This window comes from Myripristis murdjan, chromosome 3 (assembly GCF_902150065.1).
Source record: "Myripristis murdjan chromosome 3, fMyrMur1.1, whole genome shotgun sequence".
NCBI classification, from domain to species: Eukaryota; Metazoa; Chordata; class Actinopteri; order Holocentriformes; family Holocentridae; genus Myripristis; species Myripristis murdjan.
Window position 1 is genome coordinate 22,746,020 of NC_043982.1, and position 20,348 is coordinate 22,766,367.

Consider the following 20,348-nt stretch of genomic DNA (forward strand, 5'->3'; position numbering starts at 1 on the left):
GCTCATCACAGCTTCTCTGTCTCTGGTTAGTGAGCCAGAGGCTTGCCCTTATCTGACCACTCTGCTTCAACTTGCCCTTTTATCTGGCTGCTGGAGCCCATTAACAGGTTACGGACAAGATATGAGACTAGCGCACATCTGTGGAGCAAGGAAGATGGAGGAAGTGTGAGAAAGAGAGCAGGAAAGAAAAGAGCACAGAAGTGAGTCCCATCTTGATTTATGATGCTGCTGAAAATAAGCAAGTCAAAGTCCTTGTCTTCTCTGCCTGCTATCACCTGTATCTCTCCCAGAGCGAGGGTATTCTTGCTTCATGATGACTCCCTGGAGTAAGGATGGGATGGGAAGAGATTATGTTCAGAGCTGAATGTTGAAAGTGACCCCTTTACACTGCAGCAGGCTTTAAGAGGGACTTAATCTCATCCACATTGTGCCTTCTTCACTAATAGGCCATTTGAAAACCACTGCTAAGGAAACGGGCCTCTTTTCCACAGTGCTAATTCTGAACCATATCATGCATACGCTGCACACACGGCCATTATTGCCCTTAATGTTTTCCAGATGCGTATGTTTTATGTGTTAAGATGGGAGTACTATGGACATCTACATCTGCTCTGGATAGCATAAAATCAAAAGCTAGCTTTTCCCTTCAGACTTTCATATGAATTGGTTACATCATAAGAATAACCAGTATGAAAGGGCTCCCAGATCCTTTGAGTGAAACCCTTTGATATTCAGATGGTGCAAAATGTCCACAATCAAAATCTGTTGTGCTGTAGTTACATTCAGCATCAGATGGGGGCAGTATTGTAAAAGCATTTTTCACCAGCCAGATTCAGACCTCCATTGCAGCCTTTGAGTACTGCACCTGTTTCCTTGCTGTGTTAGTATTACCCCTGCAATTTGCCTTCCAGTGTTGTTGCTTGATTTTCCTTGTGCTTGGACTCTTATTAACGCAGTTCCCCTATGCCATATGTTCCTCCAGGGAGGTCTTTAAATATACCCTTTAAACATGTGTACCTATATGTTTAATGAATGACTCCAGTGACTGTGTAAGCAGTTCTACCCACTATTATTGAGCAGTGTCCATTATTACATCTGTGAAGGTGAGAGCAGGAGATGCTAATCTTTGTGTGGTTGAATGGTATTGAGCTGAGGCAATTTGAAGTGGAGTGATATTGTGTTTGTTCATTGATTAAGCTGATATGAGGCACAGCGTTATTGAGCGAGAAGCCCCTGGGTTGGTATTGAATCACATGTTAAAGTCTGTGTGTACTAGACGCTGAACAGAATACAAACTGAATCTGAAGATTGTGGATATTATCCCACGTCATTGCAGATAACTGTAGAAAATATCAAGTTGCACAATGAAGTTGTGCCTGCTTGTTTGTGGTGCATGCATGTGTGTTTGTATGTGCGGCATCAGTACACCCTGTGTACATGTGTGTGTTTGTGTGTGTGGCACTCAGGTCATTGCTGACGGGAACCTCGCTGCTCCAGAGCGGCTGTGTAACAGCATCTACATTGTAGTGTCAGAATACCTTGTGTCCAATTCCTCAGACAGTAGTGTTGCTGTGGATCTGTCAAAAGCCAGACGGGAGTGGAATTTCAATGTTACCTATGGCCGGTATTTGTGTGTGTCTGTATGAAATTGTGCTTGTGTGTGTGTGTGTGTGTGTGCGTGCGTGCGTGCGTGCGTGCGTGGTGTGTGGTGGTGTTCCATTAAGACATTTATCAGTATGGATACCATTATCCACCAGTACTCAACGAATACAATTACTTAACTGATACTTATTGATATTCAATATTTGGTTCCACTGATGTAATGGAATTTGACTGTAAGGTAGCATTGCTATAAAATGCTTTTTTTGGTACTGTGATTAGAAGACGGTGAGCTAGTAATTTGAGGATTTGTACACACTGCAGGTACTTTGTTCAAGTAGTCAAAAGCTAAATTGCATCTTTTATAAAGCTGACCCACATTATTGATGTTTACCTCTCAGTCACTATATCACTGCAAGGGCTTGTTAGAAAGTAGCAGATTAACATGAACCAATTAATTTGTCCAAGACATCATAGCTGTTTCAGTTCTGACCAATCAGGATCTGCTACCTAATCTAGCATCACTTCTTGATACTCCACCCTTGTTGCATGTACATATGTGTCTGGCTTTGTATGAAACTGTGTATGCATGCACATGCCTGGACGGGCCATCTGGCTATTCTGGCTAAATCCAGATGGGCTGACTCACTTTTGAGCCACAGGACCAGGTGTTTTAAAAATTAAATAAAATGAAAAAAGGCCACAATGCTGTATCTTTTTGTGTTGGCCGCTCTGCTGTGCATTTGTGCTGTGCTTGTTTGGGTGTGTCAGTAAACACATTACAGGACAAGAATGAGAGAGGGGGTTGTTTCAAATAAATATTCTACCCATGACTGTTATTTTCCAAAACCTTAGTGATCATCATATTGCATGAATTGCCCGCAACTACATCATTTTTGGCTTATTATTTTGTGTGTGGCTTGATCTATAAGTGTGCTGATTGTTTGGATGCTGGCCTCTGTGTAGCTTATTTATTGATTATTTTGGAAAAGGCTGTGAGTGTGCTTTTGAAAAGTTTTCCTGCATAGTCAATTTATTACCTGATCATGTTTTTTTCTGGTAGCCTGTAAAACAACCCTTGCTAATGTCTGCTGTAGGCTGTAACTTGGAAGCAATTCTTGGAAATATTTAGACTTTAAACCATATCTTTCTCAGTTAAAGCCCAAATTGCATTCCCCTGCATTGTAAGTTTTTCTACATAGTACAGTAGCTTGTAAAATCATCCATTAAAATTGTCTATATTTTGCTTTCTTTATTTGTAAAACAGACAAAGACATGCTCAATTTTATTTTGGATATTCACATTAGAAGTTCAGTTGTACTGTGATGAACACACTGTTCTGTGTACTGGCCTCATGAATGGCAAAAATAAAGCCTATACATATGTCTATGCTACAAAGGGTCAGGTTTGTTGAACAAATGGTTCAGTATCAAAGGAAACAGAAGGCTCCTGTACACTGTCATAGTTACAAGATTTTTATTTATTTTTAATTAGTAAACCTTTAGCCTAATGAAGGTCTAAGAACCAAGATAGGTTAGAATCTGTTTTTAACTTGATGAAGGTCAAATGACTGAAACAGCGTTTTCTAATGAAAAAAAAAAAAAAAAAAAATCCTTGTAAGTAAGACAACAGTGTGCGGGAGCCTTCTGTTTCCTTGTAGATGCTTTATGCCCATTGCCTATCTGGGGTCAAAGGAATACGTCATTACATTGATAGATGGATGGACTAAAATTTGTTCCCAGTCCACTCCTGTACTGTTTTTTGAGTGCACGTGATTCTGTACACATACCTCAGAGTGTATTTGTGTGTGTATGTGCACTCACCTGTCTTTATCTGCTAGGGTGAGGTGAGTGCCGCTGTTGGTGTGGCACAGGAATTTATTTACCAACAACCACGCATTGCACCCTGTCAGCGCCCTGCCAATGAAGGCTGTGATCCTCCTACCCACTGTCTGCCTGCCTGCCACATTGTCTCTCAGTTTCGCACTCAGCCCCCAAACTCACCTCATAATGCCTAACTAGAATCCCCATATGAGAAACACTTGGTGGAAGCAACTCCAGTGACATGCATGCCTGGTAAACTTGAGGGAGGGATGATGAAGGAGGTGTAGACGGGCAACAGGATGACAGGGAGTCTTGAAAGTAGAGTAGAAAGTAATATGAGTATCACTCACAGCCTTTGCTAGCCGGCCCTGTGTGGTGCTGCTCAGTGGGGCCCATTGCCAGCACTCGCGAGGGCTGTAATGAGTTTATTTCATGTCGGCTGTGAAAGTGCCCGGCTCTGTCTTGCAAGCACTCAAACAGAGCCAAGGCCCATAAACACAAAGTGCAGTGTGTAAATCCCCGCAGCCTGCTGTCTCACAGCATATCCTCTATGGGTTCTGAGCATCTTCCTATTGGGAGGCTCCCTGGCTCCCAGGGTCCTGTGAGGAGACACCAAGGGCCTGGCTAGAGACCACTGTCCAGCCACCTGAACAAAAAAAAAAATGCTGCTTCTGAACCTGTAGGCCGTACACTCTATAAAACTTACAGAATGTTTTTTTTTATGCAGAGCCCAAGCCTGAAAAAGGCTGATCAAACAGTCAGCTACTGTACAGAATACTCTGTTTGGTCTAAACATCGGCAGATCAAAAACAAGCCCAAGCTAAGTGCATAGTGATTCGCTTTGGCTCCTGGTATTTTCAGTTCTTACAAATAGGACATCAGATGTGCCACTTCCGTGACGTCAACTAGCTTGCCAAGCATCCCCGCCTCTCCTATCCCCTCCCCTTTGAAGCGATGCAAAATGCTCTCACTGTGTTCTCTCTCCAAGCGTAGGTCGGTGTGTTAATGCACGGTTCCTGTATAGTGCTGCATCCTCCAAGGGCCTTGGAGCTCATGGTAGGTCACTGGTTAAAGAAGCAGTGAGACAGAGAGAGAGGAGGAGGAGCAAGGCGGAAATGTTGACAGAGAGAAGGGAGTATCTATCTCTTTCTCCTCTTTGACATGGCTTTGGTCCGTGTTGAGGGATTAGTTTGTGAGGCTCCACCACCATCCCACCCCCTCCCCTGGCTTGTTTCCAGATATTATCTTTAAGTGTGAGCTCAAACCTCGTGGCTCTCTCTCTCACTCTCTCTCTTGCTCTCTCTCCTTCTCTCTCTCCCTCTCTCACTCCTCCCTTGCTGTATGAACTCAGTGGTGTGAGTCATCCCAGGATGCTCAGGGAGTGATTTAATTGCTCTCTCTCCTCCTTCTTCCACATGCATGTCTCGGAGAGGGCTGTCAGTGACACTCTACTCCTACAAAAACACCAGCTACCTATTCATTACTGCATAGGCTGGGCCACCTCCAAAGACAGCAAAAATACACACTCCAGAAATCTGCGTTGTTATCCCCATTGATGGCGGCACAATACTGCCTGCTCCTGCCATGCTTTGCCCTGATAACTCTGCTGTATTGTTTGCTGTGCTCTAGTCCCACTGAGTAAGTGTGGGCACAGTATGGGGTGATAGAAAACCCCCACAGCACTAGAAGAGCTTTTGTAATCACAGTAAAGGGGGGAAAAAAAAAGCTGCTCTGCCATTTTCTCCATGGGGGTCAGAGAATTGTTGTGTCACCCACAATGGAACTTTGTTGAGGCTGGTATTTGCAGAGGCTTGTTCTTTGGTCTGCCCCAGGTCGGCCTTGTGTAGTGCAGCGTTTTCATCTCCTGACCCATTCAAAATGCAGCAATGCCAACTCATGACGTGAGACAGCTATGTAAGAACGGGCAGTTTTATTTAACCTTTTTCAAGGCATTACATTTTGTAGGATGTTGGACAAAGTTTAGGATTAAACAATTATTTCATTAGATAAAAAAGTGTATTATAAAAATTATATAATATTTCTCATAATCACCTCAGAACCCCTTTATGCAACAAACATAATCAATCCATCATTCTCACTCTCTTTCTCTCTCTCCCCCCAAACCCAGTATCATCTCACAACTTCCTTAGGGGCCTTCCTTGACACCCAGGTTGAGAACCACAAACGCAGTGCATGAGAGATTTGTTTGCTCTGCTTTTCCAACTTGCCTGCACTTGTGATGTTAGGCAATAGGTGGCAGTGTTCCTACAGATGGGTAAGCGGGTAGGGATGTGATGCGGACAGAGTAACTTGCAGGGATTGGCTATGCAAGTCTACAAAAATAGCTCTGCCTTGACTTAGCAATACCAGTCCATATATTAATCCTCAGATGAAAGATTTGTTTGTTGTTCATAGAGGAAGCAATTATTGCACCTCTGCAGCAGTCAAATCTACTTCACACCAGTGTTACACTGATGTTTGCTGTTCTGCATGATAGACATGCATCAATAAGGTTTGAGGAGGGTAAAATGGCACTGTGATTAGAACACTTACAAAGGCTGAGTAGAGTGTATTGCTCTAGAGGATGGCTGGCTTTTTTTCTCCACTGTGATGCTGATGAGTGTCTCAAAGTTGTATAAGAGCAGACAGGGATCAATGGAGAATGCTGACTCTTGAGAATACTATACTGTAGGTGTACTCTGGACTGCCTGAGATGGCTATTCAGCCAGAATGATAATGCAGTCCAGCTACTATGTGCTCTTTGCCTAGCCCAGACAAGCAGTACAGACACACATACACACCAATGAATCAAAAAACATCAATACACAGGATATGATGTTACTATCCCTTGTGCCATATTCCAAGATGAGCCTTCCTGTAGAGGCCCATTTCAGAGTTTCAGATAATGCTGAACTACCATGAATACAAGACCCATAGAAAATATCAGGCTATGCCATTATAAATCTACTGGGCCATAAGACAGACATTCACCACCTACGTGCTCTATCTTCTGTTGAATCGGGCCCACAACACATCAAGAAAGCTTCATAGTATAATTCAGCGTCTTAGAAACACGCCCCTCTCTTTGCCCAGTCTCATCAAACCCAAGCCCAAAACACTGCTGTTTCTTCCCAGACAGCTCACATAGGTTACATCGGCTCAGCGCTTGCCTGCTAAGTCTGAAATGGGCATTCTGTCTATTCTGTCATCATCTATAAACTTTTACTAGGGAGGCCCAACTTTAAAACAGTTTCCAGACCACATCTGAACGACATAGAGAACTCATCAAAAAGGGATACACTTCCACAGGTTGTACTTTCACATTATCAAGTTGCACATTAGATCTGAACTCTATCCTTGCCCAAGCAGAGAGCAGATAACTTGGCCAACACAACAGTCATATCCATCATATCCATTACCATCATTTATTTGCAAGACTACTACTAAACTAATATACAAACAAAAAATGTATGAGGATGCTGAAAGGGTAATGCTAACACCAGGCTATTCCCAAAATGTGAATGTTAAAGCATGCCATCAACCTAAAGCTAAGGCTAATTCCACAGAAACTGAATTGAGTACATGGAAGTATGGTGGCAGATCCAACATGCAGAGGTAGTGCCAACTGGTACATCTTGGTTAGCTGTCCTTTTTAACAGTCATTTGAAGAAGCTCAAGTGAAACAGGGTGAATTTATAGCAGATGTGCATATTTTTGTATGAGAGGTTTAATTCCAATATTTATCACATCTAAACACTGCTGCACAGGACTGTGTAAGTTATATTAACTCTCCCATGAATCGTCTGTCCAGTTCATTGATGAGGGTATCCAGCACAGGGATACAGGTGCTGCTGAAATCCAGGTGTCTCACTCTGTGACATTTGTGTGCCAATTTCATCAGTTCTCTTTGGCCCAAAGTTGGTGGTTGTTGGCTGTTGCTGGCTGGTAAGCTCAGGAGGCTCTTGTGTAATTGTTGTTGAAGCTTTACTTGAAACTGGGTGTTTTAGAAATCGCCTAATGCTCATTACATGACAGAGAGCTAGCTAGCTGAATCACTGAATGCACAAAGGAATTCACATCCAACATTGCACCCTACTTACTTCACCATGGCAAATAACTGTAATCACCATTTTGTTCCGTGCAAATTGAATGACCATGGCAAACAGTACAATGACTGTGAAGGTCTGCAGCTAAAAGACTTTCCTTCCTCATCATTCACAACCACTCACAAGCTTCCGTGGTTGCTTCAGACATGGCCTAAACTATCTGTTTTAAGCTCCATCGACAAATGCCTAATTCACCTAACAGAGCTAATAAGGACGTGCATACAAATCCTCTGCATGCGCCTACTTGCACAGGAAGAGAACAGGCTTGGCCTTAATTTTGAGCTCACTATTTCCCCAGGAATTACCAACTGCTTTCCTAAATCTTCTGCCATACTGGTTGTGCTCTGCCCTATGATTTGCCTCCTTAAACTTCCTTCCCCCCTGCATCTTTTGTCCCTCACCTATAAACTTAATCATAATTGTAATTGTGATCTCCATAGCCCTCTGATTTTTTTTCCCTCTCTATATTTCTCATTTCATCAACTGGCCCTGCTGAGACACTCCCTCAGCACACCTTGCTGCCTTCTTGTGTCAATGTATTTCATCCAAATTATATTTTCTTTGCTGATGAAGCAGCTTCACTCCATAGACATTGTTCTACTTTAAGTCCCTGTACTTCTTGCTGCATACTGTTGAACAATACACCTGTTGAACTGCAACTCTTGGGTTCCACTTCCACCCTGTTTATACAGTAGGAGTTGCATCCTGACTCTGAATTGTTAGATATGGTCAGTGTTGGGACTAGTTACTCAAAAAAGTAATACATTACATATTACATATTACTCTCAAAAATAGTAATGCCTTACTTTACTTTATTACTCCCTGGAGAAAGTAACTAGTTATATTACTAGTTACATTTTTTTCTTAATTACTCTATAATTGCCTGAGATGCATAAGATGGAGGGAGAACAGACAAAGGAGGAGTGTTCTTTAGAGTCTTTATTACGCCAACAACAGACTGGCCTTGCCAATACTGGATAGGTATGCATGCAACAAGTGTACCTGTGCAATCAAGTACAAACAAATATTTAATTCCTTTTTGATGTTGTTGTTTGATTTTGATGTTGGTGGTAGTACCTTATGTTCAAATGAAAGTTTTTGCTGCTTGCGGGGCTGCTCGTCCAAGTCACTTCGTCGCTTCGCAACGAGCTGTGTGTGTCCGTGCTGTCGCTCCAGGTGCTTCTTTAAGTTGGAGGTAGAGTTACAAGCGGTGGAGAGCAGCTTCCTCCCCGGGCAAAGTGTGCACTTCACCGTCAAGTTATTTTCTTTCCGTTGAACATATTCAAAATAATGACTGAATTTCCACCCGTCGAAACTGGCTTTCTGCTGCTGGGAAGCTATTTCTGAAAAAGTGCTTGCCGTAGCATGTTCTTGTGTTGCTAACGCTTCCGTTTTTTTCCCATTTGATTTGCGGGTGCCGCTCTGCCGCCGGCTGCCGGGTGTCGACCAATCGGTGATGGTAAATGATACCTCGTGCCAAACCCAGACCAATCACTGTTCACGCCCTCCTCCCCCTCCCTTCTGTTCTGTGTGTTGTGTGTGTTGTGTGTGATGAAGGATGTGTATGACTGGCAAATGTAACGCAAGTAACGCAAGTAACTAGCTCGGGAAAACTGTAATAATATTACCATTTTCAGACGAGTAATGCCTTACACTACTACTAGTTACTGAAAAAAGTAATATTATTACAGTAACGCGTTACTTTGTAACGCGTTACACCCAACACTGGATATGGTTACATACAAAGCTACAACACTAAGATATTGTGGGACTCCAAGCCCCTTCCTGACATATAAACTAATCAACCTGTCCACTTTTGATAGTGCATTGTGTCTCATATACTGCCAAGGGCCACATTAGCCGAGGTGGCAGGTCAAACTGCCAACACAACAACTTTAGCTTGTCCGGTAACTGTGGTCTCACTACATCCTTTGCACTGCTAACTAGCTGCTGACTTCTTCTTCTCCTGAACCTTCTCCTTCCTCTTAGGCTTTACAGACATCTCTACTACTGATGTTGCCTCCTTTTGCCTATCTGTCTAGAACAACCTCAAAAACTGATATGCCCATTGTTTTAATAGGTTTACCTTTCATGCTCGCCCAGTTGAGATTATCATTTGATGTATTCAACAACACCTTTGTACAAAGACTGTTGGTAGTCATATCATTTTATGTATGTTCTAACGGGGCAGTGGGGCCACAGCCCTTCCTGCTGCTTCCCTCTCCTACTTTGAAGCCCTAATGATTACCTCGTTCTAAGAACTGGTATTCTCTTTTTGCGCCGTTGTCTTAGTTGGTCTCTTCTTTTCCAAGTAATTTGTCAGCCTCTGTGCAGTCCCAGTAAAGAAAATTGTCCCTTCTACATAAGGAGTCAAATAGGTCAAAACTGATTTATATGTGTAGAATTCCTCTCTTTTGGAACTGTAATCCCTCTTACTCCATCTGCCATGATTTAGGAATAAATCGCTACTTGCACACTGTCTTTATTAGCTTCCATAGAAATATCAATACATGCAGTGTACTTTTATATACTCAAAAGGTACATCATTAAGCCTTAGGGTTGATGAAACCCACAGATTACTACATTTTGCACCTCACTCCACTGTTGGGTGAGATATCTGAGGGCAGCTTTAACTCCCTACTCCTCTCTCTATCTGTGTGTACTTTTTTTAAGGTATCTTTTCAACTCCTGCCTTGTTGCTTTCAGCTTGGTGAATAGGGCCTGAACAAATTTATATGGATCTTTTTTATACTATCCTAGATTATTATTTCTTCATTTTTTTCCCAAGTCTTTCTGCTTCCCTTGAATGTACTAACTGATTCCTCAGTAACAACGCCCTTTTTCTCGATATGTCTAGCCCTCCTCACCGCCCCCTATAAGCTGCCGCCTTTCTTGGATAAGTATATTAATTTCCTTTATGTCACCTACACTTGACAGGGCCTGAAACTACTTTATTCTTCTCACAAATACAAAACCGTTCTACCCTGTAATCATAAATATCCCCCATGGTTCTCTAGCTTCCTTCTGTAATCAACGAGTTCTTTTGAGCCATATCAAAAAGTGTAAAAATCAGTGTCACCCTAAAAGCTGCTGTAGGCGAGTTTGGTGAACATTTAGGTGAGATTTTAGACAGCAACAAATACCTCCTTCTGGAAATGTAATATGTGTACATATATGGCCCTATATCAAGATGGATTTGTCATATATGTTACATGTGATACATTATTGTCATATACATACATCCTCTGGATATATGAAGATATAGGTTTATAACACATGAAATAACCACAGTAAAATTTATATATTTAACATATATGAAAAATACCCATGGGATGATTTGTTATATGGTATTCTATGTTGACACCATATATGTTAAAACAGCATATTTACAAAATTATATATGCTTATTTGTTTCCAATTAATTCTGAACATAAATATGTATATTTTATATGAACATTTATAATAACTTGCTAATAGCCAAGCAGTCGACACTGAATGAGCAGCCTAGCCCAGCGGGGAGCAGCTCAGAGCGCTCATCATGTGTGAAGCAGTGTTTTCCTGCTGGTCCCAGACCTGAGAACAGCCTACCGCTCATCATTACATCTTCCCCTTCAATTTACATCTTTAAGTCCTGTTTTAACACTAGTTTTACATATTTGTGTAATTTATATCCTATAACAATGCAAAAGATGTCATCCGCTCTCTGTCTCTCTCCTTCTCCTCCACCTGTCCTGTCTCTCTCTACTCTTACTGTCAAATAAAGCAAAAGTGCCAAAAAAGAATATATAGCACATATAGATTTAATAATATAGGTTACATGCATAAATAATCATATGTGTGATGTATATGAAGTGTTTTGTTTATTTATTTATTTATATTTGGTCCTTTTTGGAATGGTGGAACAAGGAATTCCTCACTGTTTAATGGCCTTTTTTTTTTTTTTTTTTTTTTTTTTTTTTTAATACCTTACATTTACTTTATGAAAGAAAATGTATTGAAAGAAACATGCCTACAGCTTTAATTCCCAGATAAACACAAACTTGGGTTTTGTTGCAGTTGTTTCTTCTCCACCAGATTTAACTAAAGCTATACAGATGATGTTGCCTCCGTTGTTCAGTGTCAGTACACAGAGCCATCGGAAGGAGGCAAAGCCTATATCAACGCAAACAAAGTCTTAATGCTTACCTGAAGATCCCTCCTGTGGTTTTCTCTCACCTTCATCCTATCTTACCTTCTCTCTACTACGACAGTACACAAGCAAAGTGGATGTTTTTTTTGGTTACAACCAGAGCCAACACTTCAAAATCCTGCATTGATTTTTTGATTGATTGATTGATTGATTCATTTATTTTTACATATCAAAGAAATTCAAATACAAATAGGTGTCAGTCTGTCTTATTTGAACACAACATGCTGAATTAATGCTTTAACTGTGATTCAGTATTTCCCTATATTGCTTATAGTTTATTTTAGACTGCATACACAAAACACTTTCTGCATACCAAATGTATAAAGATAACACAATCAGGGCCATTAATTTGGCATTTTCAAAGGAAAGCTTTGGCAAGTTAGTTGAATTTACTCTTCTGAGACTGCTTACGTGACACTCTAAAATACAGAAAACCACAGCCTTGTAATACTCTTACTCTTACTTAGATTAAAATAAATGCTTACAATTATAAATTTTGTTTTTATTCCATTTTTATTTTATATTGCTGTATTGATTTACACTTCCTATGTGCTCTGTCTCCTCTCATGCAGCTGTGATGGAAGTGCATGTCCCTGAGCTTCCAGTGGTGGCACTGCATGGTAGTGATGCAACACTCAACTGCTCCTTCAGTTTTACCAGCCCCTTCGACCTGTCTGAGCTGAGTGTCTTCTGGCAGCTGACGGATACCAAACGCAGTGTGCATGAATATTGGAATGGCCGTGACCAACTGGCCGACCAGGCAGAGAAGTTTGCCAACCGTACCAGCCTGTTCCCCACCCAGCTGGGCATGGGCAACGCCTCACTCCTGCTGCACCAGGTGAAGGTGACTGATGAAGGCAGTTATACCTGCTTCGTCAGGGTGCAGAACTACAGCAGTGCTGCCCTGCTTCTGCAGGTGGCTGGTAAGTTATAAGCTGCAACTCCCTGACACATTGGTAGTCCAACAGATGATCATGTACATGAATGACAGACATACATTAGGTGCACACATACATAAACACCACATATGGGTTTGCGATTTGATGATAATACAAGGGGCATATATGCCACAACAGCTTGTTGCACAGGTGTCATCTCTCTGAGTGCATTTATAGTTTATTCCTGTAGGGAAATTACTTTTTTTGAGTGTCCTCCCTCAACACAGCAACAATTAGATTGAAGGTTTATCTGCTTCAGAGCTGCTCCCCTGGCACAGATTGGTGTCTGGTTCGAGTCCTGTCCCATCCATTACCCTGCCTGAAACTGAAAACATATTTTCTTTACTTAATAGACTGTCAAATATGATAATAATTAATATATACTTTATTATTAGCCAATATGTGAATAGTAGTTTCACTTTACACTTTGAATTGATTGTTTTGAAAAGGATTTAGCCCTAACACTGATACACATACACACAGCCACATACATACACACACATACACACCAGTATGCAATTCAATGTGTTGATTGCACTCTTACCTGTGTAGTACATGACTCTGGATAATTAATTCACACAATAAACTGGTGATAAAACAGTTTCATCATGGTCACCCAGCACTGTTGATCAATATACCCTGATTGTGGTCATGGTCAATATCTGCTGACTTTAATTATTAGCTGTAGTTACGGTCAATCAAACATCGGTAGCATGTTTTCTGTTGTGTGACTACAACAACAGAGACAAGAAGAACACACACCTGAATTGGTGTGCTGGCTTACTGGGAAGCCACTCACCCATTCATTCATAACTGGAATGCAACATTGTTTATTAGCTGACAGTCAACGTTACGGCATATATCACCTTCTTCAAGATAGAAGCATCTCATCAGCTCAGTGACATATACTGTATGTGAATGTTGATGAGATGCTTTTATCCTGAAGAAAGCAAAATGTGCCGAAACAAGTGTGTGACTTTGCTCCCAACTTGACTGCTTCTCATGTGACTACAACACACATCTTCACAACTGATATTCTTTTTATTTATTTTTAATGATGCTGAATGGCTTTATACACTTTATAAAACATGAACTAGTCCTTTCTTTCTCACATTTCCATATCTGTCGTTAGATTGCTCCTGTACTCTCAAAGGATGGATGTGCATTATGGAATGTTAATGAATAACATTTTTTCCTCTTGGCTGGGGAATGGCAAAGCAATGTCTCCAACAGTGACAAATTGTTTCCATTTTATGTATTAGATTTATAGATGTTCTATTTTTAGCCAGCATTTACAGTTAACATTGTAGACTTCCTTCCTTCTGTGCTCAGAGAAAATGAAAGGTGGCCTCAATGGAAATCTGCCTGTCAGTCAAATGGATAGATGGGGAAGTTAGTGTGTACCACACTAAATCTGTCTTTGTGTTGAGAGTCCACTTTTCAAAAGGCAGCTCAGACAAACTTATTTCATCTCCCCCTCCGCCCCACCTCATTGTTTGCTGTGCTATGATTGGGTCTGGGAATACAGCAGCCTCTCTCTCCACCATCTCTCCTCTCGTGTTCTAACTCAAGGGATTGGAGAACTATGATTCCAATTGAGGCTGACGATTTACCCCTCACCTCCACCCCTCTCAGCTCTCTTTCATGCCAAAGGCTGAGTCGTCCCAAATTTCTGAGACTGCCAATTTCCACCCAGGCCCGCCCACCTCCACCCTCTTGGAATAGACCATATTTCCTCCTCGGGGGTGGCTCAGTGCTGTGGCTCTCTTGGGGGAGCAGGGTAAGATTGCAGGGAAACAGCATCAGGATGTGCCACAGACCCTGTCTGTGGGATCTTAAGCTCGAGTTAATGCTAAGCTCACTAAATATAATTAAGAATTTAATGGGAATCATGTCACATAGGTCCCAGCGTGTCTCTCACTGCTGAGAATCTAAGTAAACTCTGTGTGTGTCTACTGCTCCCTCTTCCTCTGCTCATCCTCACCCACCCCTTGCCTCTTGTGCTCCTCCCTCCTTGCTTAATCCCCATCCCCATCTTATTCTCAACTCATCATTTACACCTCGTCATGCCCTCAGCTCCCTATTCAAAGCCTGTGGTGACTCTGGAGCCAGATACCAACCTGCGGCCAGGTGATGAGGTGGCCCTGACTTGTGTGGCCTACGGTGGCTACCCAGAGGCTGATGTACTGTGGCAGGACGGGGCTGGGCGCAACCTGACTCAAAATATCAGCAATTCCCTGGTGGCCAATGAGAAAGGGCTGTTCAGTATGACGAGTGTACTGACAGTTGTCCTGGAACCCAACAGCACCTACAGCTGCCGAGTGACCAACCAGCTATTGGCTGTAGAGGGCCTTGCCTCTGTCACCATCTCAGGTGGGTGTGTCTTGATAGCTGTCTTTCTCACTGTCTGAATAGGTTTCAGGTGTGACAGTCAGTGCTTCCACCTCCATCCTGTTGCAGTGTAAACAAGCTGATATTCACAGGCTTCCTGCAGTGTTTCAATGTTACTTGCTCAGACTAATCTTGTTTTCAGTCACGGAGACGCAGAGTCTCTTATTAAAGTCTTGTATGCTTTCGTAAATCAATCTGTCAGTCAAATTTCATGCTGTGAAGACTCAATTTTTTTTTTCTTTTCTCTTTTAATTTGTGCTCCCTCTCACTGAGAGCAACAGTTCAGCTCCACAGAAACGAATGGGAAATAATGAAATGTCCAATTATGGTCCAATAAGCATAACCCATCAGTTCTTGCGCATCGTTAAATTAGATCAGTGGGTGATTATTTCCCCGATGAGACTCAAATAGCTATTCATCACATATTTGAAAATGCAATACAGTAATAACAGATTGCACTAGATGGAATGATTGGTCTCTCAGCCTCTCAGTTGGCTTCACACTCAGAGGCAGTGTTTGCTAACCAGGAAGTAGATTGATATGTATAACTTACTCTGATTGGGTGATGTATTTTTGGATTGTGTGTGTGACTGTTATCTATGTGATGGGCCCAAGGGTCTAACAAGTTGACCCTTCGTCCCTCAACATATCTCCACTTGCCCTGCTGGTGTACACAGTGTTAAGTGCTGTGTATGGCAGGCCAAAGCTGGGTCTCTAATGGGTGCAGAACTGTGTGAAATGGCTCATAAATAAGTAGAAGTGGTCCAAAACTGGGTTTGAGTTAGAGCTGAATCTGGACTTGAGGAGGGGGGTCGAGGTCAGGGATTGCTGCTCCACTGGGCTGGGAAATGACTCCACTGTATGGAAACAGGATGACCAATTGGCAGAGCAGTATGGTTGCAAAGCTGAGAGGAGTGGCCTTTCAAACAGTTTAGTTTCAAAACAACACACATCACTAGTGAGATGGGCCACTGGGATTTGTGTAAGGGTATTAAACACATGGTGAGAATGTATATACGTATAGTATGGAGACAATACAGAAAGGCAACAGTAACAAAACAGTCTGCAGCTCATGTTACCCTTCTCTATCTGCTAGAGCGATTCACTATTTCATGTCCTGTTGAAATAAATACAATCATTTTATTGCCTCTTCTCTATCTCCCTCCTGCAAATGACATACTGGGTGCTCTCTCCTTGAAACAATCTGTTTATAGAGAGCGTGATCTGGATCATGATTTTATTTGGATAGTCGTATTTTTGCCTTGACAGGGGAGGTTGGTCCACAGAGCACAGGGTGAATAATCGTCCCCATTTTTTTTTTTTTTTTTTTTTTTTTTTTACTTTGTTTTATTTCTTATTTTTTTTAAGTGTGTTAATATTGAGCACTGCAGACTTTATAGTCATATATTTTTAGATGTACCTCTCCTGCCCTTCTCAGTTTTTTTAGACACTAGCCTCCACTGTTTGTGGAGGATTGTGTTTATGACAACACACATACAAACATGTTGGTGCTCTCATGGTAGAAATCCTGACATTTCCAGATTGGTAGATGATTGACAGTGGCCTGATCAGATTAAGCATATTAGAATGTTTTTTTTTTTGTTTTTTGTTTTTTTTTAATTTGGCTTTGATTCTTATTTCCTTTTGTCAGAGTGTCAAGGTTCCCTTGTTTCCCAAACTCAAAAAAAAGAAAAGAAAAAAAAATCTCCATAGCAAGACATTGTAGAGTCAATGCAAAGAATGTTCTCATGATGAAAGGTGATCCATTCAGCACAGTGGAAATAAAGGAGTCACTCTGAAACCAGCCGTTTTAAGAAAGGAGCTAGGAGCAAAACAGACATCCTTTGAAAAAGAGGTTTCCAGCCAAAATCTAAAGCAATAGAGCTATAGAGGTGTGCAGAGGAAAAGGTTGTTAGAGGGGCAGCAAAAATAGCACAGACACAGGCGAAGCGGGGAAAGCCCTTAATTAAAACCAGCGTGGTCATGATTCTCTGTGCTTGAATGTACACAGATAAAATTAATTTCTCTTTAGAAGCACCAGCACAGCTTGACGATGGCCCAAGTTGTTAGTAAACACGCTGCAGATTTACAGTATTTTGTGTGCTGTGATACAAGGAGGCTTGTTTGAAATGAAAATGTTCTTGCATTTGTTTACAACAGCTGGTGTGTGCTTAACAGCTTCTGTAATTAATTTTGACCTAGCAGAACTCTTCTGCTAAAGTAGCAGAGTGTGGAGTGTGGAGAACTTGAGTTGATATAGTGAATACACTGTTGTATACACTTACAAACAGAGCACACTGCACAGCACACTCAGGCAGCGGAGAATCCTATTATAAGAAGGGGTGAAATCTGCTTAAAATTCTAAATGGACTGTGAGAGCAAAAAAAAAGAAAAAAATGAGAGAGAGAGAGAGAGAGAGAGAGAGCAAAAGAATGGCAGTGAGAATAAGAGAGAGAGAGAGAGAGAGAGAGAGAGAGAGAGAGAGAGAGAGAGGAAGGGGGGTAGAGAGTGAACAGCACGTTAAAATTTCACACTCTCCCCAATCTCTGATTGAAAAATTACAATAGTAATACAAATCTCCCCCCAGGCAGAAAAGGAGTTTGACAAGGTTAATTTTGAGAAAATGAACCCTTTACCCACACTGAGCTGAACACCATGTGGGCTGGCATGAGCTACACACTGAGAGTCTGTGTTAAGTCATCCATGTTAATCTTACCTCTTTTGTAGTCACCACCAATTTTAATATCTCACTATACACACTCTATCTGTTAGCCACAAATGCACATGGCACAGACGCAGCACCATCAAGCATCTCACACACTGATATCAATGTGAACACACCCAGTGAAGTGTTGGAAGATTCCCTGAAATAGGCAATTTTTTGCGTTGCTGGGATATTGGCAGATTTTGCAGGATATGGCAATCTTCAGCTGCTGGAAGACCCAAAGGAATGACTGGTATTACTGAACAGTCCAATGATGAGAAACAGCAGCTTCGGTCCTCAAATGAACCCTGGCCTGCCTGCCTACCCAGCCAGCCTCTCTACCCACCCCATTGCCTCCCCCCTCCTCCTGCTCTTCTCTTGACCGCCTGGCATAAAGCAGCTGTTTAAACTACCCAGACAGACTAAATTACACCTCTTGCACTGTCCCACTCTCCCAGCCTATTCTAACCACTTTGTTCCCCTCAAAAAGAATAATGCCTTTGGAGTTTTTCAGGATCAAGAGTCTATATCCTATCATTTTTTTTTTTTTACCAATCCTTTTCTGAATGCGGAGCTTTAGATATGTATCCCATCTGTTGGGGCTATGTGATGGCTGCAGTGTGTTGTGTAATGGCTCGGCTTTAGGGCCTGTCACTGAGCCTCTCCTTGCGCCCGCTCTCTCAATAAGCATGGCACCATCTCCCTGGCATTGCTATGCTGGCACAGTGTTTACAGTGAGCAGTGTCTGGATTAGAGATGGATAGAGAGGGGAAAGAAAGGAGCTAGAGCGATGGAGGCAGGGAGATAGAGAGAGGGAGCTCGCGAGAGGCAAGCAGACAGAGGGAAGCGGGGTCGAGGGAGGTGGGAAGTTGATGTCAGAGAACAAGATGGAGATGAGAGTGTTTGCTGAGCTCTGACCCATGGAACTGTGCCCTAACAGGAAGGGGAGGGACTCACTGATGGAGAGGGAGATACAGGCACATCACCCTTCTAGATCAAGAAGACATTCCACTTAATTATGCCATTTTATGGCACACTGGATTTCACTGGGCAGCTTAGTGGTCAAAACTGTTGCTATGTTGAGTTTATATGCTCTCCCCTTTTTTGCATGGGTTTCTTTCCATGACGTGGTATGGCAAGCTAATGCTAGCTCCATACAAAAAGCACAGTACAAACAAAATACAGGTAATATGAGTACATTATCATGTAACCACAATAAGTCAAATTTAGAGACTAAAACCAGTAAATAACTAAGGAACTAACAAACGTATTCAAGTGGCTTTGCCAAAGTAGAAATGTGATGACCAATGATAAAGACAATGATAAAATGAAATGCTAAAATATTCTGAGTTGACATTTGAAGGCACTTAGAAGTGAGAGGTTAGACTCCAACACCAGTGTGTTTTGTGTGTTATTCCTTTGTTTGCTCCTTTACTTTTTGAGGGGTTCTGAGAACATTAAAACATGATTTCTAAATCCTTCAATATGCAACAGGCACTCCAAAGGGAGACACGGACAAAAACTTAAACAGTTGTAATCTTGTCAGCTATGAAAATCAATAACCTTCACAGCATGGAGAATTGACAAAACATTTTTCCAAGGTGTTGGAGTATATGCTTATGTAGATCAGCTCATTGCAATCCTTCATTACAAAACGTTACACTCAGCAAGATGTACACTTGGTTGACTCTCTCTGGGGGACTGACCAGCTCAATCAGCTTCATGAAAGGTCCATGTACTTGGACATGACTGGTCCCTTCGAATTACACTGTGCTCCCACTCTCTTGCTCCCACTTTCTGCTTCTATGTGTCCCCCTCCTTATGTTTTCTGACATTTCCCTTGTTATCTCTCAGATTCCCATTGGGCCTCATTCACTACCATGTGCACGGAAATGTTTTTACTTTGTGTGCAGAATAATTGCACATGCAAGCCAGATTCATAGCATGTGTGTACCAGCCAATTTTGTTCTTACACCCATGTATATTTTAGTGAATCAGGAGCATTCTAAATTTAGAGGCATGTGCTGCAAACTGTAATTACGACTACTAACAATTACTAATTACTAATTACTATACTACCACTCTGGTTGTAGCATCTCTACAACCACAGACAGAGGGTCGATGTGAGGATGTTCCAAGGACTTGTTTTGACAAAATATAATGGTATATGGGTACAGGAAATCAATCACAAACCAAAATTACTACTGCTACTGTTAAATTACTACTTAATACTGTTGGTTTGAAACCATGTACACATGTGAAAAATGTGTTGTGTATGATCAATCCAAGAACTAGCACACTTCCGTGAAGGGATATTGCCATTACATATTGCAACAGTACATTTAGGAAGACCAGACACTCTACCACTGTGGTGAGCTTGGTGAAGTAGTGAATGAAACCCACTTACTTGTGTACTGCCCATTTTATTATGATTTAAGACAAAATCTTTTTCACAAGGTTTGCATGTCCTATTAGGCCTGAGATAGTCATGTAATTAAATTGCTGTTTGATCACCATACATTCGCAATATCCAACAAGGAAACAAGTAACTTATGAACAGTAACGAAAAGGAATCTCTCTCTCTCTCTCTCTCTCTCT

General features: G+C 41.7%; 1 protein-coding gene across 3 annotated transcripts in view; it reads left to right on the top strand.

The window, feature by feature from the left end:
- Nucleotides 1-20,348, top strand: part of cd276 (CD276 molecule) — an 84,182-nt gene that overhangs the window by 12,377 nt on the left and 51,457 nt on the right. For all 3 annotated transcript variants that reach the window (XM_030048638.1, XM_030048639.1, XM_030048636.1), the window contains exons 3-4: nucleotides 12,290-12,640; nucleotides 14,732-15,028. In XM_030048638.1, the coding sequence (XP_029904498.1) occupies nucleotides 12,290-12,640; nucleotides 14,732-15,028 (648 nt within the window). The remainder of the gene's footprint in view (nucleotides 1-12,289; nucleotides 12,641-14,731; nucleotides 15,029-20,348) is intronic.